Below are 25,767 nucleotides of genomic sequence, written 5' to 3' on the forward strand. Positions count from 1 at the left end.
TTTGAGATATTCCCAGTGATATTAATGCCACTGCAAGATGTCTGCAACACTGCTTTACTTAAATCCATAAATCCATACATTTCCTAGCTGGAAAAGAGATTACTTAAGAGCTTGAAACTTCAAACCATAGAGTAATTAAAGTTGAAGGCACTTTTGGAGGTCATCTGGTCCAATCCCTTCTGTCTGCCAGCTGAGTCTGCATGTGGTGGCTCTGATGGTAATCACTTACAAATATAGATATGTATATGTGTAACCACAAGTGTTTAATATGCAGGGGGATATTTGTATGTCTCAATTTATTTGAAATATATCTTCACAAAGCAGGAAGAGGGCAGAAATTACTGGTGCTGATAAGCATTTCTTTAAATCTGATTTTCTTTCAAATATATGCAAAGATGTATAAAATGGTATCTCACTCTACAATTATATAAAAATCTCATTCTATAAATGAGTTTTTTACCATGTCAGGGGCTAAACTAATGTTTTTTATCTTCCTTCCTAAAACTAACACATACTAATTCTGATCCTGCATTCAAGTTGTTGCTTGATTTATAACATTATTTAAAGCTCTTTTGAGTGCTCATTGGTGAGGAGTAACCTTAGCACAAACTGAGGTTGATGTAAACTAAGTGTTCAGGAATTTATTCTTCAGATCTTTGCCAGTGCATTTGATCCATACATTTCTTTGCAATACTCCCTGGGCAACATTTAATCATTTTTGGTGCCAGTATAATCCCAGTTGGCAAAGGGACCCCCTGCAGGTGGAGCTGGGGTCACCAACCAAGGGAAAAAGGATTAATGAAAGGGTGCTCACTTCCATTGTTATAGCCTCCTTTATGGGCCCCTTAGCACTGAAGGCATTCTTTCTATACTGGAAATGCATTAAAATTGTAGGAAAGGGTATCTCTGCTGGGAAATCCTTGATACATTGGGAAAACAATTTTTTCCATCTTCTTTATTGATCCTTCTTCAGAAGACATGGTCAAAATCATTACTTAAATCTTTAATTAATATGCTGATACACCATTCTCTTAGCACCCCAAAGCCACTGAAGTCCACATTATAGTTTGGGGATTTTTTTTTTTTTTAATTAGATTCAGCATTATTTTTTTCTTTTGTGTTTTCATTTCTCTGGAAGTTAGTTTGATGCCTGTGTAAAAATAATCTTCACTTTAGTAGAACTTAACAAATAATTATATTAATGGTATATAACTGTCCTACATTATTATGCTTTCAAGACTTTTGGTCTAACTCATTAGTTCAAAAATTAATATAAAGCATAGTTTACCCATTTCAAAACTACTGTGTTTTAGTTAATTACTAACATAAAGTCAACACCATAACTCTGGATCATCTCTGCTGTCATCTCTATGTCAGAGACACTCTAATGTGAATCATATGCAATGCTTCTTGGAAAGACATTACCATGTGTTGGTAGAGATAGGTCATGCATTATTTATTATCACAGATAGCAGCAATAATTTTACAGTCCAAACTGGGGGACAGATTGGGCACATCTTATTTAAGTAGTGAGCAGTAACCCTCAAAGGATATTCCTTTGAAATAAGGTGTTATTTCCTAATCCAAAAAAAGTGATTTTCACAAATTGTTACAAGGAGTAGAAGGGAAAGGAACTCTGGCAAAAAACCCTTCCATGTCTGGTCATTCTTTCAGCCTTCAGATATGAGGTCATATATTAACTCATCAAAATCTCTGTCATTTCAGTGACTTTAAATGAGTTTTACCAGTTTGTACTTGCTGTGGCTCTGTCCTCTAATTTTTCTATATGCAGAATTAATTTTAACTATAACCAAGAATTTTGTTGTGGAACTTCACCCAATTAATTGCTAATTTTGCATCGTTGCTTACAAGCAGAATCAGAGTAGCCACTTAGTGCTTAAAAGGAAAGACCTGTAGCAGTAGTGAATAGCTAATGAGTAAATAATTTAAATCTAATTAAAAATTTAGGTTTATTTATCAAAAAATCTGGGAAATTTCATCTTTTGTACTAAGTATACTACAGAGCTTTCAGCCAAGATTTCATAAACTTCTTGAATATAAACTGAGTTTTCCATTGAAAACACCAATATTTCCTACCTTTCAGGAAAGAACTGAAACAAGGCTTGCCAGTTCACCTGACTGTTAAACTGGCACTGTTCAATTTAATGAAGAGTCAAGTTCAATTCATTCTCTGATGTGCATAAAAAATTACCTTAATCTAGAGGTCATACATTATTCATGGTGCTGAGAGGGTCAGTGGGAAGGCAAGATGCATTCCAGGTTCCCACTGTGGATACAGAGATGCTGTGTGCAGATGTGACATTTTAGAATGTGGAGACAGCAGATGTGGAAGAGAATACAGTGTCTCTGGAAATCTGTGTCGAAATTCTCCCTTGCTGACTCACATTTTAAGTAAAGGTATCTTGATTGATGCAGAAAATGTTTTCACAAAGCTGTGCCATGGATTCTCTTGTCCTGTTTGTGTTTCTGCCCTGTCCATTTGTGTTGTTTAAATCCCAGGGCTATGTGCAGGACTGAGATTCTGTTCTTGCCATAAAAATGGCAACTTTTTTCTCTTGTACTACTAAATGTTCATCACAAATACCCAATCTCTGATTTTATTACGACTGCAAATCATGTAATGCAAAGATTAATTTCTTCCCAAATAATTTCTCACATCGAATGTGGAAACTGAGATGTTTTTCTTAGGAGAAGATCCACTCAGTTATCAGAAGCTCCATAACAGAAAATGAAGTTGAAAAATTTGGGCCAAGAAATCACTGAGAAACTGTCTTGTAGTCCTACTCCCTTCACCCAAATTTGTGGTACTGCTGCAACTTCAATTCTGGATGAAGCTCTACTGCTCCAGAAGAGCCTGATATCCTGGATTCCCAGAGCTTTCAGCACAGGCTCCAAGGGTCTATAAGCTGTGTTTTGGCCATTTGTTGTACTCATGTAGTAAGGGATACTGAGGAAGTTCACAGGAGGAAAGAAAATAATTTCTACTTCTATTCAGTGGTTTGGGTGAGGTGGATTTTAGGTAGGTCACCTGTAAAAATAGTTTATTTCCTAGGCACTGCTTCTGCTGCAGCTATCACACCATGTACTACTCAAATTATGTAATGTAGATAAAACCTTGACAAGGAGTTATTTAAAACAAAGCAAAGCTAAATTTTTCTGTTGTCCCTAAGTCACAGAGAGACTGAAGCAGATATGCAAATAATTATTAAAAGATTATTAAAGTTCTCATAAAGAAATAGGTACAACTGAAACTCTTGGATTATGCGACTGAGCACACAAGTCTCAAAATGTTTTTTTACGAGCCAGAAATTACTAGAGGAGCACAAATGAATGCTCCCAGCAATGACTTCTCAGTCATCTTTCCTGACCATGAAGGCCCCAGACTGCCAGCAATCAGTCATTTCTGTAAACTGTGCCTGCCCTGAGATTTAAAGGCTGTCTGGATTCCTGTGAGCCTTTACACTCAGTTCCCCTGCAGAGATGACACCTGGCAGCACAGCACCTATGGATCATGCTGTGGGTTTCACAAGCTTTCCTGCACCTCACTGGTGCTTGTCAGCCATTTTGAGTAAAGCAGTTAAACCAGCTGTTAAACCTCTTCACAGGTTTCTAAAACATTACATGGCAGTGGTGGTTTTGTATCAGTGTCTATAAAACTGTCCAGCATAGCAGACTGGTTTAGCTTCCAGTCTTTTCATCTCTTGCCCAAGACACACACTTACATTAACTACTGCACTTAAGATGTAATTAGTTTTATCTATTTGTAACTATTGTTAAAACATCTATTTTCCTAATTTTCAGATTCAACTGAATTGGCTATAGCAATTGTTTATATGGAAAGGTTTAAAATGAAAAATTTGACTTGGTTTATGTGTTGTTTCATTCCTGTCAGTTCATGAGAACACTTTTTTAAAAAGCCCCTTAGAGTGCATTTATTGAGAGTGCTAACAATAAACCTTCTGGTTTGCAGTATTTACAGTGTTTTCTAGTTCACTGTGCTGAAAAATTGTAGTGCAATTCTTGCATTGCACAACTGATTGGATTCAAGTTGTGAGTGACCATGAGGGTTATTGTCCCTTTTAAAATATTTCTAGTTGCAACAATATGGGCTCACAGCCAGTTGTCACAAAAATTACCAGAAACAGAGAGCAGTGTTAGCAGCTCTGGCAAAGAACCAAAAGCTAAAATGTAGCACCCAGCCTAGAATCTGTTTCTACAGCAGACCATTGAGGCATATTGTTAAATAAACTAATAATGGATATATATTTCTAGGTCTGTATGAACAGATTTGTGTTATTAACCAAAGCTGAATTACACCACAGAATAAAACTCGTGGGTATGGAGAGGAATTGTATGATACCCTGAGGGAAAATAGCAAAGTGTAAAGAGATGAAGGAAACTTTAGGGCAGTAAGGAATAGAAAGATAATTATAGAAACAAGCATACATCATTCATTTTGAACAGCCTGAGCCTGAAGTGCAGCATTTATAGTTACTAGAGCTCTGGAGGAGTCTCAGATGTGATCAGATGATTCAGATAAGCCTCCATAACTTAAGATGATTATTTCCAATTTTCTTTTTTGTTTTTGAGCTGGAATTTTGTATGGGTATGTTTCTTTTGTATGTTTCTTTATATTCTATTTACTGGAGGTTATATAATCCATTTCTGTATCTGTTTTCACTGTGGTTATGGATATTTGTGTTAGGAGTGAGCAAAAGCATTAGAAACAAACAGAAAAGGGAGAAATAGCTACAGCTATTCTTTTGCATCAGTTGTAGGGTTAGCTTGAGTTGATCTGCTTTATTGAAAGTATCTAGCTAGATCTAAGTGCAAATGGTTTAATCTTGGAATTGTGTGAACCTCAGGAGGTTTCTTTTTTGTTTTACTTTCATTTTTTGCTGCTCCTCTCCTGTCCCATCCCCTTCTCTCCTTTTTCAAATTTTTTTAACCATTCTATGCATCTCTGAATGTGAAATCTAAGGTACTTGGAGCAGGAATTTTGCCTGTTGCTACTACTCAGCTCCTGTAGATTGCCACTATAGCTAACAAATCTCAAGAGAAGGAGTAAACACCGAAATGTGATTTGACTAGGTTGGTTTTAGCTTGAGCTCACTTCATTTTTTCTGGCTGTGTTTTATTGTATATAATTGTCATGTTAGTATTGCATGTGATATCTCTTCCCTAATGATGTACATTGATTTTATGAATGATTGCTCCAAAATCTCCCTATAAATTAAAAAGCTCAATTCTCTTCTCAGTGAGTAAGATTAGGAAAACATAGATGCCCTCCAGCCATCTATTTAAAAAACATTAACTCAAAACCCCCAATTCTATTGCTCAATTAGACTTGAGAAATGAAAAAAATACCTTCTTGTTCAGTAGTACCCTACAAGGAACTCATATTTGTGTTTTTTCAAAATTCTTGCAGAATTTTTTTCTGTATTTTGTTTGCGTGGTAATTTCACCCAGAAGAAAGTCACTTCTGGAATCAGTCACTCATGATGTAGTCATCTCCTCATCACTATCTGTCTATGTTTAAAAACAAACATGTGAGGTGCTAGAAATGTCAGCAGTTTTGCTTATTGAGTAGCAATCTTAAGCATTTTTTTCAAATTTAAATTTTATTTTTTTTTATTGGTCTGCTAGCATGAGATATAAATTCAAGTTAGGTTTAACACAAAGTCATGTTAAGCTGAATATAAATCCTTGTTAGAATTAAATATATCAGGGAGTGTTTTCATTCTCATCTCCTCCTTCTCAGTACACAGAAGAGCTCTATAATGAAGTGTTCCTGGTGTTGGGCTGGGAGCCAGGAACATGGAATGCTTACCCCAGCTAGAGGACGAATGTCCTACTTGCTGTGCTAAGCCAAGTGATATCTTCTCTGCATGTGAGTGTAAACCATTTTTACATCATTAATAAGCACATAAATGTCCCTTATTATTTGTGTTTGATGAAGACTGGGTATGATGCTGAACCATCTCACAATGGAGGAGGAAACAATCCCTAACCATTCCTTAGGGAATGACTTTGCATTGTGCTTAGCAGCAACATTAAAGCCATATTGTTGGTAAAGCAAGTGGGTCAGATAAGTCCTCAGTGTTTAGGGAGCCAAAAAAATACATGAAACTAGTATAGGTTTATTCTGAGTGTATTAATAATTCTTACTCCTCTCAGATCATGGAAGTATCATTACTGGAATGTTTTTAGACAGAAATGCATCTGAAGAAAGAGCTGAATGAACAGAAAATAGCTGCTCAATACACATGTCTGTAATTACATCATGATGTAGCTAACTCATTCACAAAATAAGAGTAAGCAAATGGTGAAAATTAAACTCATTTTTGTTGTTTCCTTTTTAAACAATGCTTCTGATTTAAGTTCATTTTTAATGCATGGTAACCAATAGTAACCCATGTGTTCCCACATAAACCAACTTATATCATGCAAGACGCTGTTTGCACTCATGCTCATAAAACAGACTGTGCAGAGGTGGATGTGGAATTTAGTTCTGATAACAGGGTAGATGTGTGGTACATTAAGAATGTAAGTGGCAAACTAATGTCTCTGTGTCAGCTGAGTAGGAAAATCGCCAACAAGTGTTCTGCAATTCCCCCATGGAATTTATTTGTTTTGGTGGACTTTCTTTGGTGGTTGGTACTATCAGGATGGCTTCGTGTCAGGGTCTCCTTAATCCTGTGGGACATATAAGCATGCCAGCTTCTGGGTAAGGACTGTCAGCACCTGTGCTCTAAGATGCACCCAGGCAGGGTATCTCAACTCACCCCATGCCTGTTTACCCTGGAGGAAAGGGGGGACCTTATCACTCCCTACATCTCCCTGACAGGAGATTGTAGCCAACTGGGGTCAGTCTGCTCTGCCAGGTAACAAGGAATAGCACAAGAGGCAACAGCCTCAGGTTGAAGCAGGGGAAGTTTAGGTTGGATGTTAGGAAAAAATTCCTCACTGGAGGGGTTGTCAGGCATTGAAACAGACTGCCAGGGAAGAGCTGGAGTCACCAGCCCAGAAGTATTCAAGCCACGTGGATGTGCTGCTTGGGGGCATACTTTCGTGGTGAGCATGGCAGTGTGGGGTTCAGGACAGGACTCAATGATTTTAGAAGCCTTTTCCTGCCTCAATGAGTCCATGATCCTGTGTCTTTATCCTGCCATAGTGCATTCCAAGTCCACTTCTCAATGCCTCTGCTGTTGTAGGAGCCTTGTATTTCTCAGCACTGCACAGTGATGTCAGTAACTCATTCCCCATGGAGTCATAGCTTGTTATTATTGTCTAAATAAAACTCTGGTTGTACCATACAAAAAGTCAAATAAATTAGCCATAGATGCCTGTTCAATTAGATAAATGGCTGTGGCAGCTAAACCAAGTAAAACAGAGCTGTGGGCAGGTCAAGAGGAGTTCAGGCCCTGACAAGCCTCTGTCCCGAGGCTGTGCAGGCTCAGGGCAAAGCAGTGCCTGTGGTGTGCTGCAGCTGCAGTTCACACATGGTGCTTCCAAAAATCATCATATACATTGTGATGCAAAGCTGCTACATCTTACTTGCCTATTTATGCCCCACTTTTCTAGAGACAATTTCAAAAAGAAATGCTGGGGTCCTGAAAATTTTCTAAAAAGCTTACTTTGGATATGTAGTCTATAGAAAAAAAAATCTCACAATTCAGCTGTATTCAGCTATCTCACTATATTCAGCTTTTTATGCAAGAATTTCAGAAGCCTTTTTCTGTAAAAATTGTGAATTGTTTTAAAGGTTCTAACTAATAAATGTGATGGGGAATCTGTAATTTTATTTTAGTGAGAAGAAACCGCGTATGGGCTCACTTTTATCTTTTTTTCCTTTTTATTAATCTCCAGTAAGTAAAATGTAAGGCACATAACATGCAAATTCTACCTAGCTCTGAAGTTTTTGACGTTTGAGTGGGCTAGGCATAATGATCACTGCAAAGCCAATCTTCCCATCCCTTGCATTTGAATGTGACTATTAAGGCTCGTCAAAACACCAGGAAGGTAGGAGCAATTTCTATTCCATACACATACAAACATGTATCTCCCAGAATTCTTTTTTTCCTCCACAAATATTTTGGCATACCTTTTTTTACTCTTGTCAGCATTATAGAATTTTACTTTATAAAGTGTCGTTGCTATTATTATGGTCGGAGAAGTTTTTCCTTGTTAAAAGGAAAGAAAATTTTACAGAGAAAGATACTAGAAAGTTCTTTTATAAGTAGATGTTATTCAGGGCTAGACAAAGTTGGATGCCTCATAACTGGAAAAGAGAGCAAGAACCATAACCAAGTAAAAGCTATGAGTGGGTTTGATTAATGTGTATAACTGGCTAGAAGGGTCAGCAGTAGTATGGATGTAACCATAGACATAATCCAAAAGCATTATTTTCAAACACTGCATTGGGAGCCAAGTTTATCCAGCACAATTACCAATTTATTTCTGCAATTTCTGGAGAGAAGAAACCATGTTAAGGTCTAAGAGATGTAGACTCATGTAGCTAGAGTTTCAAAATGGGTTTAGCAATGGAATAATACAGGGTGCCAAAGATGCTACAGAGCATCTTCAAAGATGCTACAAAGTCCAGAAAGACATACAGTGATGAAAATATTTCCTTCAGTTAGAGAGGTTATTTAAGAGGATTTTCTTTTCTCTTTGTCTCCTCATCTCCTGCAACTCTGTTCTGTGGCTAAGTCGAAGGATCCACTAAATGTGCTGCAAGACTGTTTCAGTTGAAAACCTAAGTGTCTGTGTATTCAGGCCACAATGTCCAGTTCCTCATCAGGTTTCCTTGGCTCCATCAGAGCCATGTAGAGCATCCACTATGGCACACAAGCAAGGAGTTTTAAAGGCCAAGCAGGGATAGGCAGATGTTACCATGTGGCATTACCAGGTCTTCTTGGATTAGCCCATGGCCAGCTGTGGGGTCTCCTCAGAAGAGATGTAAGCACCAGTGGGGTCATTTATGGAGATTGTACTTGTTGTGAGCATTGAAGCAAGGTCCACAAGGGAATTTAGGGTAGCTGCACAAAGCATCATGGTAATTCAGAAAAGGCTCATTGGCAAAATGCAGAGGGTTTCAGACCCCATTTTCTACAATCAGAGGAGGCACCATGAGGCTTCAGAGATTTTGTGGGTCGTTTATGGATCTTAAACTGCACAATCAGGAACTCTTAAAAACAAGAGCCTTACCATGACTTGAGCAGATGCTAATGGGGCCATCGGGTGAGGATGGGCACCTGCAAAGCCCTAAAATTAATGGGAGGTGAGCAGGAGCTAAGGATGAAGATGTTTTACTAATCATAGCATATCTCCCATATGGATAAATCCGTCTTCAGTTTTCCCTTGCTACAGATCCAGCAGCTTTTTATGAGCTACAGACTTATGCAGAATAACTGACAGAGTATTGATAAAAAGAAATTCCACTGGAAGCCACTGAAGTAAAACTCTGCATGCAATTTATCCTCGTGGGATCCTGGGGAATTTTGCAAACACACCTCGGGATAATTTGTTTAATAAAAAACAGATGCTATTCTAAGCTCTAAGTTTTCCAGGACAGATTACCAAAGAAATAATTTAGAAGAGAGGACATAAATGGAATACATTTGCTGGCAAATGTTGCATTTTTAGCTTCTATCTGTCAGATTTTCCAGGATTATGCTTTCCATACTGCCAGCTGCTCAGTATTCCAATCCTTGTGCAAAAACCATGTTGGTAAACATTTAAACACAAATGGAAGTGTTTTCCTGGATAAAGGCTTGAATGCTTAAAACCTTGCAAAACTGAAGCCCAGCTTAGCTGCCTCAGCCTGTTTCCAAGGTGTCATTGCAGACATGACATCTTTGTTAAAGAAATACATTGTTTACCTGCCACTTGCAATTGCTGCTTGTTAACTAAAATGAGAGATCCTATTTAAAATATGCACTATTTATGATTGGAGGTAATTTGACTATTAAACTTCTGGGCATTTCATTAAATTCTTTCATTACTGTTTCATTGAGGAGCTCAGAACATTACAAATGCAGGTAAGGATTGCAGATAACAAATGTTTCTCATTATTTAGTCTGAATATATGTTGCATTGAATTTAATCATGTCTGTGCTTATCTACTATAGAGAGATGAAGAGAGATAGAGCCTTGGGGATGGTAACAAAAGAATTTATTTTACAGATATAGTACCTTTCCTCTTTTTTTTTCCCCCTTCCTTTATAAATTGTATAATTAAAGCTGCTCACAATTTTCCCTTCTAGTATTCACCATAAGCCTTCACATGCTCAGAACTTTTTCAAAGTTCCCGTAAGAGCTGAATTTCTTGGTTTCTGGCCAAAGAATAATTTTATTTCAAAGCCTAAAATAAAATCTACTTTTTGAAATCAATAAGGCTAAAATTATTCCCATTTCCTTTAAATATCAAATCTATATATGGGTTGTTTTCACACATATAATCCCTAGATGATGGAATAGTAAATTTTGGAACTCATTATAGAAATAATCCTTATTAAGAGGTATACCAGAGGAAAAGTGGTTGGCTATTAAGTGGTTAAAATGCATTAAATGGATAAAACAGTCATTGAAAGTGGTCAGATATTAATAGCAGGTAATTTGGAATTGCTTAATTTAATTTCAGAGCAATGAACTGTCCCTGGAGGTGCTGTTGGCATGTGGTGAGAGGAAAGATAACTGTCCTCACCTGGACAAAATAGCAATACCTTAGATTTACAACCTTTTGACATAAAGGAGGCAGAGCTGTGGAGCTGGATGAAACTAACCAGTGCAGAGAAGAATATTTTCATGTTGTTCACCACTTAAATATAGCCTTCAAAGGCTTGTTAGCTGTGCTGGACATGGAATTTAGGAATGTGGCCCAAAAGATTTGTCATGACTTTAATCTCATGTGCTACATTAGAGCCTTATTAAGGTTTTAAGTAATTTTAAGTGCACGCTATAAGTCCTTAAAGCAGCTTAGTGAAGTTTTTAGCATTTCCTTTAGAAACCAGGAAATAAAATGAGAAAAGGCATTATTAATGCATTGTTGATTGTTCTTGCCCCAAAGAGGTTACAAATATCCAGTATGTTTAGTCAATGCAACGTGGTCTGTGATAGTGGTAAATTATTTGGCTTCATTAAAAGAGAAGTAATATTTGTAATTATATTCTAAGGAAAGAGTAGTAATATTTGTAATTGTATTCTAAGGAGCTCCAAGTATTTTACTGCTGGTAACCTTCCCCTCTTCCAAATCCTCACCTTGCAAAAAAATAGAGATATCTTTACTCCATTACAAAACAAAATTTTAATACTCAAACCTGTTTGATCCCTCACTGGCTCAAGGAGCAGAATGTATCATTTAAGTTACATATAGAGAAGCCAAAAGGTGTCTTTTTAGTACTCAAGTTCAGCTACTAAGACAGTTCTTGGCAGTGTAAATATTATTACATGGGTCACACACCCCATCTTCTTTCTGAAACCACTACCAGCTTTCTCTCTTGTGTTCTTCTTCAAGTGTGGAATGGCTCTGGTCTCTGAATCCCAAAACATATACCCAGGCTCTTTGTACTGCTCATCTTTGTTGCTGTGCATTTCTCATCTTTGTTAATTTGAACACAATAACTCATCTTGCCAATCCCTGCACTTTTTTCTGTTTGAAGCATAGCAGGCTTCTTGTCATTATATTATAAATGTTGTATAATTCTGGTCTTCTTAATTCTCTTCCAAACCAGGTTCAGTTCTGCCTCTTATTCATACACAGCAAGTGTACAACCTTCCTGCACTCATAGCTGAAGTCCTTACTCTTTGAATTAAGTAAATCTAAGGACTATCAGTAATTCATCTAAGAAGGTCAAGCTGACTGTAATTTTAATTATAAATCAATTATTTGTTTGCATTCTTCATTCACTGACATTTGTGTGCCTGTTTGCCTTTCCTGTTTTATCTGTGTGGGCCATGGTATCACAGTTGTCTTGAAAATATTGTCCATTCACAAAAATAAGAATGAACTGATGATTTGCATATAGAATTATGTTATTGATTTTTGGGGGATCAGGTGATTGTTTTTCTGCACAGAGAGTCAGTTCAAAAGCTTGAATTTTGGAAGGATGGCTCTTGGGGCTATAAAAGTAGAAACGTTTGGCATTGATCAGGGTAGCAGAGGGAAGAAGTCATTGCAGACTTGTGGATAAACTGTTTTCCTTTGCCTGTTTCAGTATCTGCTGAAGTACCTGATTGAAGCCCTCTTAGTGTTAATTTGTAGTGTGAATTCTCTTGTGTCTTTAGCAGTTTTTGGAGAGGAAAAGCAGAGTACAAACTCTGCCACCTTCAGTGGGATGTACACAAAATGTCCAAGAGATACCTGATCTTGGTGCCTGGTTATCATGGGCACACCTCATTCTGTTTTGGTGACACCCTTCTCCACCTCTGGCAAACATATGTGTGGTTCAGCAGGTCCCAGAGTGCATCACTTAGTAACACATTGACTAATGCATTGATTAGTTTAGTAAGGCTTTCTAGCATCATCTGATTAATTTCTCTGAATGTTTTTTTTCTCATTCTTCTTCCTGCTATCTCTTTTTCTCTCTCTTGGAAAATAATCTAAGGGAATTAAATGAAAGTGGAATTTAGCGGATAATCCTCAATCTGTTGCAGCAGGCAGAGTTCTGTTTGAATCTGAAGATATCTTGCTGTGGATTAACAAAAGCTTCATATGACCAGAACATGCTATTTGTGTTACACAATATAACATTGAGCCACTAGTGAAGGAAAACATTCATTTTCTCATATCATCCGCTATTTTGGGGGGCAGGAATTCTGGCAGAAGGTTATTAGGGGTATGTATGAGATCCCCTTCAAGGTGTATTTCTCATCCATGTATAGAACCAGAAGTGTTTTTCAGCAGAATATGGAGCATTGAAAAAGTTGAAGAAGATAAATAGCTCAGAAAGAAAGGTGGCCTTTAATCTCAAGGGTTCACATCAAAGTCCAAGATGACATTCAGTAAAAAATACAATTTCATACATGACTACCTGCATCATCTAGAAAGAGCTTATGCAAGCATAAAAAGTAAATAACTTCTTATTCCATTCCTTCCGAAAGATCACTATTATCCTTCATTTATTTTAAATAGCTTTTTACATATATTGATCTTTTATTTCTGGTAATAATCTGTGTGTGTTGGTTTAGATATGGTAAAAAGGATATTTCTTTAATGTTTTGCTGGCTGTCTGCAAACAGATGAAAGCTCTATCTTTAAGACTAATATTTAGTTTCATATACAATGGCCAGATTTCACAGCTAGGCCTACACATTTTGTTGTTCTTTACTGAATATTTGTGAAAATGTCCTTCCACTAGATCAGAAAAAATAGAACTGATGCTCAAGATATGAAAATTATTTAAACAATAATGATTTTATTTTTTAGAGGTGATAAACTGTTGCACTAAGATTCTTGTATGTTTTACTGAATTTCTCTTGCCTGCTATCACTTTTCTGTAACCATTATACAGTCATTACTCTGGGTCAGATCAGTGGTATTTTGTGCCATGTATTTTGCATCTGGCAGCTGTCAATAGCAGAGGATAAGAGCAAAACAAAATCAGAAATCAGGCAGAAATATCCCTGGTAAAATCTCTCTTCTTCCAGAAATGTGCAGCTTCACTATTTCCTATAATGAAGTGCTATCACTGAGTTTAATGGATTTAAAAATATTTTTCTTCTCCTTGAATCTATATAAATATTTGGGCTCTGCATCAGCCCACTTATTAGAAAGAAAAACATTTTTATAAGTTTTCAGCCAGGGATAATATCATTGTATCCTCTATGTCTTTTATGTAAGAGAGAACAAGTAAAGCTGCTGGAGTCAACTTTTTCTGTGTTGCTTGGGACATCACATGAAAAAACATTATGCAGCTGAGGTAGTCATTTACATGGGAAGGTATTTGTTACATTCCTCTTCTGCTTATGCAGTCACTGGTGGTTTGCATCAGCATTAAAGCCTCCGTTTTTGACAGCAGTTGTGTTAAAAATATTACTGTTATATAAATAAGAGGATATCACCGTGTGTCAGACTGAATACCCAATATTCAGTCTGACAAGGCTAGCATATTAAATTTTTGTTGCAACTGTACAAATACCCCAGAATCACACTAGATAGATCCTCACTATTCTCTCAAGAGTTTTCTTCCACCTACCACCATCACCCCTCTTTTACCTCAGGTTGTCTGAGCCAGTTGGCAGGTGTTGGAACTTGTGAAAATATGTATCTTCCTCCACCCACTCTTTTTACATATGGATGAAAAGGAAAATGTATAGTCCTTTTGTAAATTTCTCACATTGAAGGAGATGGTTACACATTCTGATATAAACTATGTTCTAACCACTTCTTATGAAAAATCTTAAAGCAATTAATGTTATTTTCTGTTTTGCTGTTTTCTTTACTTCTTGGCTTAATGCAAAGCTAATTTTTTTCATTAGAAGAATCAAATAAGCAGGTTACTTCTGGACATTAAAGCAGGAAACCTGACCCAATTCAAACAGTAAAGCTCCTGCTTACTGCACCAGAGCTCTTCTGAGGTAGGTGCTCACCTAAATGAAATGCTCTTAAAGACATTAGACCTCCACAAGCATACACTCTAGGTGAATTCAGGCTCACACTCTGCTCCTTACAGCTCCATGACAACTTAGGCCATAATCCATTGTCACAAGGAAACATGCAGTGAATGCTAAGCTTAAAGTCATCAAAAGTCACTCACCAAATTGAGTCTAAAAAAATCAGTACATCTACAATGGACACTTTATACTGTTCCTTTCTCATCTTTCCATCACATAAAATATGTCTTCACCTTGGTTTTTGTGTGTTGGATGTTTTCTCTAGGGGCAGTTGTAGTCCCTAATTTCATTGGTGCTCAATGAGTTTAGTCTCATTCCATGAGCAAGGATCTTCCTTACCCAATAATAATTATAGATACCTGACTATGGTGGTGGGCTTTTTTTTCTGGAATTTGTGGTTTTTCCTGGTACTTTCTAAGGGCTCTTTATTCATTGTATAAGAAACTTCTCTTGTTCTAAGTAAACAACTTCCTGCTTTGAGCCCAGAAAGTTACATCTCCTTCCAGTGAAGTTATCTGGATGTCCATTTCTATCATCAGCTGTCATATCTTTTCTAAAAAGAAAATCAATACATCTCTTTCTCCTGTATTCTCAAAAAGCCTCCCTCATGCCAGTTCAGAAGTTCCATTCAGAGAAAACAGCTCATTTACTAAAATAGAGAAATTCCTTTTTGTCCAGAAGCTCAGGGAAAGACTTATGTGCCATTTAAGATCAATTTACGTTACACTCTGTGGTCTGAAGAGGAGGGTGAAGTTTTAGCTGATCATCTGTATAGAATAAAAAAGAGGAAATGAAGGAAAAAAATTTTAGAGGTATTGTAAATCAGCTGGAATGTAGCTTGAGAGCTTCCTGCAAAAGCATTATGCAGAGTAAGAAACACTTTTTGAAGATTCTTGCTGAGTTATAATTTAACTTTGGGTGATTTCCCAGTTCTTAGATAAGCACAAAACTACCTGTAAGAATCTATACTGGATATGCCCTGTCTTTTCTCAGCAATGGACTGACTTCAGTGGGACAGGATAAAATGAGGCCTGTCATGTGAGAAGATTCCCAGAACTGCTGAGATTTTCAGCACTAGGTGTTGGATATGATGTTGGTTTCTTAGTAGGCAAAACTGGGAAAATGGACAATTATATTTTATCATTCATGTTAAATGAAGTTTGTATTGCAATAGAAATCTGTTTTTAAAAGTACAACACTAAATAGGCTATGGAGCATAACAATGAAAAAGAAAAACTCTTCAGCTCTGAAATCCTGTATCAGGTTTTTGGAAGTTTTTCCCTAATCTCTGTGTTTATATGTATGTGTCCAACTCTTTTCAGTGGTGCCCAGCAATAGGACAAGGAGCCATGGCCATAAACAGAAACACAAGAAATTCCACCTCAACATGAGGAAGAATTTCTTTATGCTAAGGGTAGCAGAGCCCTGGAACAGCTGCCCAGGAAGGTTCCTGGATTTTCCCTCTCTGGAGACATCCCAACCCACCTGGACACATTCCTGTGTCACCTGCTCCACGTGACCCTGCCTTGGCAGGGGGGGTTAGACTGGATGATCTCCAGAGGTCCTTTCCAACCCTAATGATTCAGTGATTCTGTGATTTTCTGAGCCTGAATTCACATTAATCCACCCTCCAGCTTCCACTGAGTTCTTCACTTGCAATCTTACACAACTCACTGCCAGTGTCACCCAAGCCACCTCTCCCTCTGCATTAAAGGTTTCTGTGTGGGGCTGCAGGTGCCATGGTCTGCAAAGCTGCAGTTCAGACTGCACCAAGAGAGAACTCCAGAACACTCCAATTATCCCCATGAATGCTAAATAAAAGTAATCAAATGATCACCCTAATAGAACATAGGACTATATCTGTAGGAATATATATAATAATAATAATATATATATTTTACAGCTGGAGTGGCTGACACTCACTGTGACAAGGGGAAGGCTGAAAGGACAGAGCCAGCTCCAAATGAGCCAGTACATCTCTCTCTGCAGGACAGTGCCAGGCACAGCTAGTGACCTTAAAACTGCCTCTTGGAGCTTACTGGAATGGATGTCTGCAAGGTACTGTAAGACTTCAACCATCCTATAAATATGTGCATCTCTTCCTGGTCACCTGTTTCTAATGCTTTATCTAATATTTTAATAATTCATTATTCAATTCACACTTCAGTTCTCTTTTGGAGAAAGTGGTGGCCGTTACTTAAGCATATAAGAGTTTAATTGTACTGGGACTGAGACTTGGAAAGAGTTCCCCTTGACCAGACATTTGCTTCTTTTCCCTTCATCCATTCACTCCTCCCCTTTTAAATTTTTGTGCAACTGCTACAGAATTTAGTGATATATGTCAATAGACTGAATGTAGCATAAATGAAACCAGTGCAAACACAATCCAAATCAACAAGATACTTTTTCCAGATTGCCATTAGTCATGAATATTTTAAACCACAAAGACCCTAAAGCATGCCCATGAAGAAGACATATAATATGAATAATATGGGAAATACTACATTAAAAGAGCTTAATAATTTCCTAAGATATTTTATTGTAGTCAGTTTCTATAGTTTTTTATTATGGGCTTTCACTTTTTAGATTTTCAAAGATTCAAACTTTCTGAAAGGCATCTAACATTGCTTTCCATACTCACTGGAGTATTTTGGAATACATGAGTTTTGGCATGCAGGTTATGTTTAGGTGGTTTAGTCACTACAGTAGAAGTTAGTCAAAGGGTTCCATCCATGTTTCTAAATCATATATTTTCAAGTAGGGAAACAGTGACTGTAGTCTTTTTTTGCCCCATCAAGTCGTTAATAAACAATTTAACCTAATTTTCAAATCTACTTTAGGTCAGTGGTTTTGGTGCTGTTTTTATGACAATAAGAACTGCTCTAAGTTTGTGTCCCAGCATTGCAGCTCCCAGCAGGCAGGAATGCAGCATGAAAAACTCACAGGGAGGCCTTGCTCCCCCTGACATGCTCAGGTAGTGCAGGTCCTGTGTCCGCACAGCTTTAGCTCTGCTGATACAAACACTGGGGTGTACAAAATATTCAGTTTTATGGTATCATAAAAAATATGGATAAAAGTCATATTTTATCATATGGATAAAATTCATATTTTATCAGAATTTAGATCCACATCTTCTATCATGGCAGTTCTTTAAAGGGGACCAATCCTTGTGAGGTGAGAAATTGCCTCTTGCTGAGCAACTCCTTATTCCAGTAATGGGACCTCTGGCTTAGTGTTAGTGTTAGACATTGTGAGAAATTATTGGAAATGTATGAGTAACTATGGCTGCAGGATTAACACCAAACTTATATTGGCAAGGTTTACAGTAGTTCTAAGTGACTGTCCATCTGAAGGATGTTCTTGTTATTATATCACATCACTTAACAAGAGCAAAAGAATTTTATTTACACCCATGTTCATTAATTTACTAATAAAACTACATGTATTCGTTTAGGCACCAGACTATTTTGATGCTAAAATGATTGCTTTGTTTATGGGGTTTTTTGATCAGTCTTGACAGTCTTCAATTTTAGGCATGTAGTTGCAGCATAAAAATATTGCCATGAAACTGCTTGGGCACAAACAAGTGAAAAAAAGTCTGATATTTCCCATCTGAACATTATTTTCCACTGTATTATGTAGCTTTTGGTGGCAATTTGTTAAAGCTCTGCAAAAAAAACCTGATAAACCTCATATATATGTAATGTGAAAAGTACAGCTTTAAAACATTTTGAAAAATTGCTGGTGATTTCTATTACATGAAATGTTTAAAATACATGTTTTATGTTTGATAAGGACCATCAAATAATTAGTTCTGATTAAACCCCATCAGGTGTACAAATATATTTTCTTAAATAATTTTAAATTGTCTCTTGATCCGAGGATTTTTTACATACAATTTTCAGAGACTGGGAGCTGACTGATTTTCACTGGACACAGCTCCAAGCCCATGTGATGGACTGCATACTCTGTGACACTGATCTGAGGGGTCAGAGGAGGAGGGAACTTTGTGCAAGTTTGCAGTCCAGTTAGGAATGTTGAGAAACCAACTAGGAAAAAGCACTACCTAAAACTTCAGTGTGCCCAGTTGTAAGGATGTACTTTGTGCATTTCATAAAAGTGATACAAATTCTCTAAAGATAAAATACCACAGTGCTGTAAAATGGCATTTTTTCTGACTTAATTCATTATTTACTGGAGCCAATGCTAGAATTTTACCTACTTGCATTAATGCCTAAGTGGTGTCTTAACTTTCCTCTTCTTTCTTCAATCTTCTAAATACTAAAGATTTTGCAGCAATAAATTTCCCTATACAGTAATTTTTTGTATTAACAGGGTTCAAATTTGTGCACAGTAATGGTAATCATTACCTTGATCAAATTCTGCAAATATTCAAACTTCTGTGTGTGTTCTGATTGATGTCAACACATTTATTCAGATGTTTAATGTGGAGCATCTTTGTTAGTGCTCACTTGGCCTTTCTAAATTTCAGTGCCCAAGAAAAGTGACACACAATACAATAATAATACCCTCTTTCTGAAGTGTTTAATGACTTTTTAACAAAGAAAACCCTTCATCTTGGCTATAAATAAATGGTATCTAAGTTCAACTTTTATAACTCTGTCTTGGTCCTTGAGTTTCCAAAACTAATAACAAGGCCTCTTCCACAATGGGAGGAGGAAAACGTCCTGATTGTTAGAATTAAAATCATATATGCATATTGACTCATTCAAAATGTTTCTGTAAAGCCCTGAGAATAATTTTCCCTTTACTTCTAGCTATTATTTCTCAGTCTATGATTTATTCTTTCAAAATTAAGAGGTCAGGAGGCTGTCAAAAGAAACCATCTTGACTATCAGAGAGCTGTGAGCAGAATATAGAACTTTTTGTTGAGCTAAAACTATAAGTTGCACTATGAAGGGTTTCTTTTAAAGCTTATGAAATAATTTTGGCAAAATTCCTCTCAGGCAATGCTTTTCTGAAAGATGAGTGAAAAGAAGGAAGTGTGCTAAAATAAGTATCTGGGATTATTTTAGTGGAAGTTTTATGTCAAAATAATATGAAAGCCCATCATAAAATACTTTAAAAATTGACTTTTCCATTTCTGTATTCAGGTAGTAACCATAACTGGTTCTATAAGGGTCAAAAATATCTCACACCTGTCTTACTCCCAACACCAAAGTACCCTCATGGTAGGCTCACCGAGTTTTATCTCATTTTCTACTCAGTTTTCAACCACTTTTAGTTTCTTCTAACAGGAATTCTTTACAGAGTTCTATTTGTGTGGAAAAAAAGTTACTTGCAAACCTAGCAACTTTTCATTTCCCCGACCAATCATTTTGGCCTTTTCTTTGGCTTAGAATTAAGATCCTACCATTGCAGGTATTAAATCTGATTTTATTTAAATTAAAAAAATAAAGAAAATAAACCAACCAATAAAAAAAATAAAAAAAAATAAAAACCAAAACAAAGAGAAAGACCCCCCCCCCTTTTTTGTGTGGTGGTGTCCATGTAAAAGTAAGGAAGGGGAAAGAAGGTAAATCTGAGGAGCCTGTGTGATGCAGCGTTAGTAGTAGCAGAGAGTGGGCACTAACTTCTCGAAGGCATTAGTGACAACATGGCTCGTGCAGCTCTGGGGAGGGGTCTGTTGCCTCTTGGAAGGCACACACTCTGCCGTGCAGAGATTTTTCCTCATCTAACCTGTGAAATGCACAGTCCACACATTTTTGCAGGGATGTCTGCTCCAGCGCAAAGCTTGGCACTGCAGCAATTCTCCCGCCCTCCACTTTCTGCTCATCCACATCTGAACTCCTGCTTCCTGTGCTGTGGGATTGTCACCCCTTTCCGTTTCGGTGCATGATGCACACACATGCAGCATGCCCAGCGTGTCTGCCAGCACAACCAGTCGGGTGTGCTGGGAACATTCAGCCGGTGCGAACCCCAAAACTATCGCATCCCTGCGGAGCCGCGGCCGCCGCACCGGAGGGATGCGTGGGGCCGGGGGCTGTGAGGGATCCAGGGGGCTGTGAGAGACTCGGGGGAGCTGTACGGACCCGGGGGAGCTGTACGGACCCGGGGAAGCTGTACGGACCCGGGGAAGCCGTGCGGAGCCGGGAGGAGCCGTGCGGGACCCGCATCCCTGTCCTTGGTACCCAGCCCTGCCCGCTCCGCCGCGCAGCCCCGCACAGCCATGATGGGGCTGCCCGCTCCGGGAAAACAAGCAGGAATGCACGGACATTGTGCCCGCAAAACACAGCTCCGTGCACCGGAGCAAGCGATTAATTCACAGATAAAAGGCTTCATTAATATGGCACCAAATTCTATGAACAGCCCGGCATGTACCACCATCACACACACCCGCCGCTCACCCTCCCTCTGTCCGTGTCAGAGCGACAACAATTGTGAGAGAAATAAAACATTCTAAGATCTCAGCTGCTAGAGATAGATGAATGCAATGCCACTATCCAAACCTCTGGCATTCTCACGACAGCTCAGCAAATTCGCAGATTCTTCACCCCCCCCAGCCCTCCCTCTCCCCCCACCCTCCCAAACAGAATCAGAAAGCACATCTTACCACTGGATGAGAGAGAAGAACAGAAGTGCCCACACCATCATTTTGAGAGAAAATGCAGGATTCAAGAATGCAGTGCTCCCCAGGCTTGTTGGATTTGGAGGAATCATCTCTATTCCAGCCCCCCCACCCCCCCCCCCAGCTTTTTTTCCCCCTTTCCTCTCGGTTGCAGATGGATCCGTCCCCTTCTTTAATTTTTTTTTTTTTTTTTGGTAGTAGTTCTCCCTCCTCCCTACCAGGTCCCGTCAGTGGGATGAGACATTGCGCCCAGCTGCGGGAATTAATATGCAGGGGGAGAGAAATTAGATCTGCACAAGCCCTTTGCAGATATAATCAGAAAACGTCAGCTCTGGCAGCAGGCAGCAGCTTCCAAATCTAGGGAAATAATATAATTGGGAGAAAAGGAAAAAAATGAAACCCAAACAAAAAGCGAAAATCACAGACACTCACAGAATAAAAACATCAAGGAAAGGAGCACGTACACATTTACGGAGCTGCTGACACACATGCAGGAAAATCCAATAAAGCAACAAAGAGTAAATGAGAGGGAAAAAAAAAAAGAATAAAGCAATGGAGCTTCTGCCTGAATGCAGATTAACTCTGAGGTCAAAGTGGAAATGATGCACTCTGCTGCAGCACAGATTAACACATGCGTGGTGTCAGCCAGGGTGCTTTTTAACCTTTGATTACACATATGCAGGCAGCCTGGATTTTTATTTTGGAGCTGAGAAGGATTTGGCAGGCATAAAAAAGGAGGTTGGAAGGAAAAGCTCGCCCAATGCTGCTGAGCATCCTCATTTTTCTAAACAGCGTGGAAATCGTGATTGCAAAGGGGGAAAAAAATGAAAGGTTGGATGGGGGAGTGGAAAAGGGAGGGATGGTTGTTGCTAAGTAACTCAGGAAATGGGGAAAGCAGCATTGGTGGAGTCAGTATGAATGAGGTGATTTAGTGTGTGATAGGATCAGGGGGAATATGCAAGGTTTTTATCTCCCCTCCCCCTAATAAAAGAGGCTCCACAGACACAGGAAACACTTCCTGGCCAGAGGGGAAACACTAGAGGACTATGGAAGATGAATGCTGCCAAATTTTGGAACCAGAATCCCAAATTCCATCGTCCAAAAATGCAATTTAGCAAGTACTAGTGGAGTATATAATTCAGGGAATCTCATGATTTCATAAAGTAAGAGTGCTTCACTCTAAAATAGGTACTTGGACTATGATCTAAAATAACATTTTTTTTCCTCCCCTATTTTTTCTGTCTAGATCAAAGTAAATGTAGACAATAACAAGACAACCCAATGACATTTATGAACTGGGAGATTGGGCAAACTTAATCACCAGGAACATTTTTTCTTCCATCCCAAGCCCACTTTTCTAAAACTTCAGGGACAAATAAATAAAAAATTATTCTAAAGAAAACTTGAATGCTGGAAAAGTAAAATGTTCCCAATAAAATAAAAGCATTACAATTTCCCGCTAGACTTACTCTTGTCTGAACCAAATTTGACACTTGGATTCTGCTCAAACCTTCTAATACCCAGGAAAATCTGTTAGTTCCTGATGTCCCAGTGCAAAATAAAATTTATCCATCAGAATTAAATACAGTAGTTGCTTTCTCAGAGTCTCTAAAAACACAGATCCAGCCTTCAGCCATTAAGTTAACTTTTTCTGTTTCCAAACATAATTCATTTAACTTTGACAATAATCAATAAATCTATATCATTAGTTGAATTAAATGCATTTTTGTTCCTGTATAGTTTGATGATTATTGGAGCCAATATCTAATCCAGTCACTGTATTTTTATCAGTGTTTACAAAGTAAAAAGTTGCAAACCTGTACTTAATATTTCCAGTCAATGGTCTTATTATTAATTAAGTTATTCCACCAATTTGTGAAATACAGCCTCTTCATTGATAGAAAGCTATAAAATATTTTAAGTGCTCTCCCCATATCTCTCTTCCTCTCAGTGTTTATATATATGTGTATATATATATATGTACGTATACATATATATATATATATGTATGTGTATATATACGTATGTATGTATGTATGCATGTTCGAATATCAACATTTGCTCATGGTTCAATTCATTACCTGTAAACATGACGCTTCTGTGATTTTACTGCTGTAATCTCTCTCATCAGTTATCACAACATTCCTTTGAAGGATGCAAATGCTGTGTATTTTTTGGTGAGGAAATCAGAATTGTTGATAGCGAAGAATTTGAACTGTGCAAACACTTATTTATTGTCTTGGCTACTGCAACCGGGTCTGCACAAGCATGGCAGCTTTACTCTGCACTTTTTTTTCTGAAAATATGTTCCATTAGCAAAGTCTTCTTGTCTGAAAAGAGCTCTGTATTTCTACAAAATTCTTATGCACTTTCATTCCAGAGGGTCAGCTCGTTGCTCTTTCCAGGAGGGGCAAGGGGTCTGCAATAGAAGAAAAACCTGCAGATGTCAAAGGCTGAGGAAGTTTTCCAGGCTTCCCATCTCACAGGTGGTAAGTCTGTAATACTGTAATACTAATCCTGGATTGATCAGAGGTATAAAAGATGTAGAAGAGCATTGATAATATTATTCCTGTGGGTACTGTATTAGCTCTACCTTCTATTCACATTGTTAATTGGTTATCAGTGGGTTTTGATAGACAAGCATACTCTGAAGACTGTGTGGATTTTTTTTTCATATTAACACTTCCAGCACCATATTATGATCAATTTTTCTTTCCAGACACATCAGCTTTAATTTTTATTTCAGCTGCCTGCAATTGACATTTAGGCATTGACTTAGGTAGTGGGAATTAGGATCTTTGGCCTCTGTTGCAGTCAGGGAACCACACAATGGCCAAGCCAGGCTTTTGAGTGCTCCTAGATAAGATCATTTCAATGCTAAAATAGTTGACCCCAATACATAAAACTTATCCACCAATAATCAAGCAATACCAATTCGGCTCTAAGTAATTTTAAATGCAAATTTGTCCTTGCAGTTCTTTGCAACCTCAGTCTGAAGAAAGGGAATGTAACCCCACATTTTATGCTTAATGAATTTCAATATTATTGTATTGTGCTGATAACCTCTGCTAGGAAAAACTTTGTTTATCTGTAGCAGATAGAGCTGCCATAAAAAACAAAAATGTACCAGGCTGTTTTCTCTCTGAACACACATTATCTTTGAAGCACAGTGTTCTTTTTTCTGTACCCACAAGCTCTATCAGACACTGATATTTTAGGATTCCATCATAATAAATTATCACAAAGGATCAAATTTACATGAGGACCCTGCCTAGTGTGAAATGTTTTCCTGCCACCTTTGCTGTGATAAACCAATCCCACATAGTAACTTGTCTCTGGGCACAAATGTGGTATCTTCACAACAAATCATTTCAAGTTTTTGAAAAAATTATCCTATGAAGAATAATTAAACACAGAAGTCATTGTTCCAAAAAGATGCATTCTGTATCAGACTGGAATATTATAAGAGTATCTTAGTGAATTTGGGAGACACCTTGTTCATTTATAAGGGGGCTCTCAGCTCCTGTCATTTCCCTCTGTGTCCAAGGAAAACATGGCTTTTTCTTACCCTAAAATTATTTATTTTCTGTGTATCAAATATTAGATCACACATCAGAAAGAAAGAAGAAAAAGATTCATGTTAAAAAGCAAATGCAAAAGTAGGTGTTACAAAAGCTGGATAAAGTAAAAAAAGGGCTCTGTCAATGTCAATATCCTGCCAGATTGTTTCTTACCACATGTTCCTGTCTGGAAATTCTTTCTGTTTCAGCTTGTTGTTCCTTGTGTTGCTTTAGACAAAAACAAAGTAAACCACCAAAAATAAAGTGTTAATTTCATCAAATGGCACATGATTTGGGTAGAGGTAACTGATTTATATTGGTCATGCTGAGGATGATTTCTTAAAGGCATAATCAGGAAACATCTAGGTAGTTAAATTATCTATTATTATAGTTTATGAGACTATTTATTACATGTCAAGTAACGTTTTGATGCTTAGAAAAATACATTAACTGCTGTTTTGAATTATTCTTATTCTGAAATAAAATATCCTAGTTATAAATAAAAAGACTTTTGAACTGTATGAATCCATATATTTTTAAAAATAGCTTGTATAAATCTATATGTAAATACATATAAATATTTATTATATAATAAATATATAGCTAAATATATAGAGAGATTTTATAATAGTAGTTATAACATTGATAGCATTTTGCTTTCTTCAAAGAATCTCCTAGCATATTTTAGCCCTGGGTAAATGTATTAATTAAATGAAAATAGCACCCAATATAAGGCATTTCTTTGATGTGATCTAGGATTTGATATAATCTCTCTTTTTTCCCCATGGTCCATCTTCTGACACATTTTCTGGTCATCAATAGGTGTATTGGTGGAAAACCTAAAAATTAATCTTGAAACACTCCTAGGAGCAAGGTAGGTCATGGTTGGATACATTTATTGCTGTACATGTGTGTTCATGGTTGTGCATGGGAGGATTTCATTTAGAGCACCCAGACACCTCGTTCTCTTTTAATCCATGT

At 37.6% G+C, this 25,767-nt stretch overlaps 1 protein-coding gene across 2 annotated transcripts in view; it reads right to left on the bottom strand.

Moving 5' to 3' along the window:
• Positions 1-21,318, bottom strand: part of GABRG2 (gamma-aminobutyric acid type A receptor subunit gamma2) — a 61,583-nt gene extending 40,265 nt beyond the window's left edge. The window contains exon 1 of one of the 2 annotated variants that reach the window (XM_009091344.4): positions 21,212-21,318. In XM_009091344.4, coding sequence (XP_009089592.1) covers positions 21,212-21,318 — 107 coding nt within the window. Of the gene's footprint in view, positions 1-3,464; positions 3,490-21,211 lie in introns of those variants that run through there. The other variant, XM_050979768.1, reaches the window with a different exon arrangement.
• Positions 21,319-25,767: the final 4,449 nt, after the last annotated feature.

This window comes from Serinus canaria, chromosome 13 (assembly GCF_022539315.1).
Source record: "Serinus canaria isolate serCan28SL12 chromosome 13, serCan2020, whole genome shotgun sequence".
NCBI lineage: Eukaryota > Metazoa > Chordata > Aves > Passeriformes > Fringillidae > Serinus > Serinus canaria.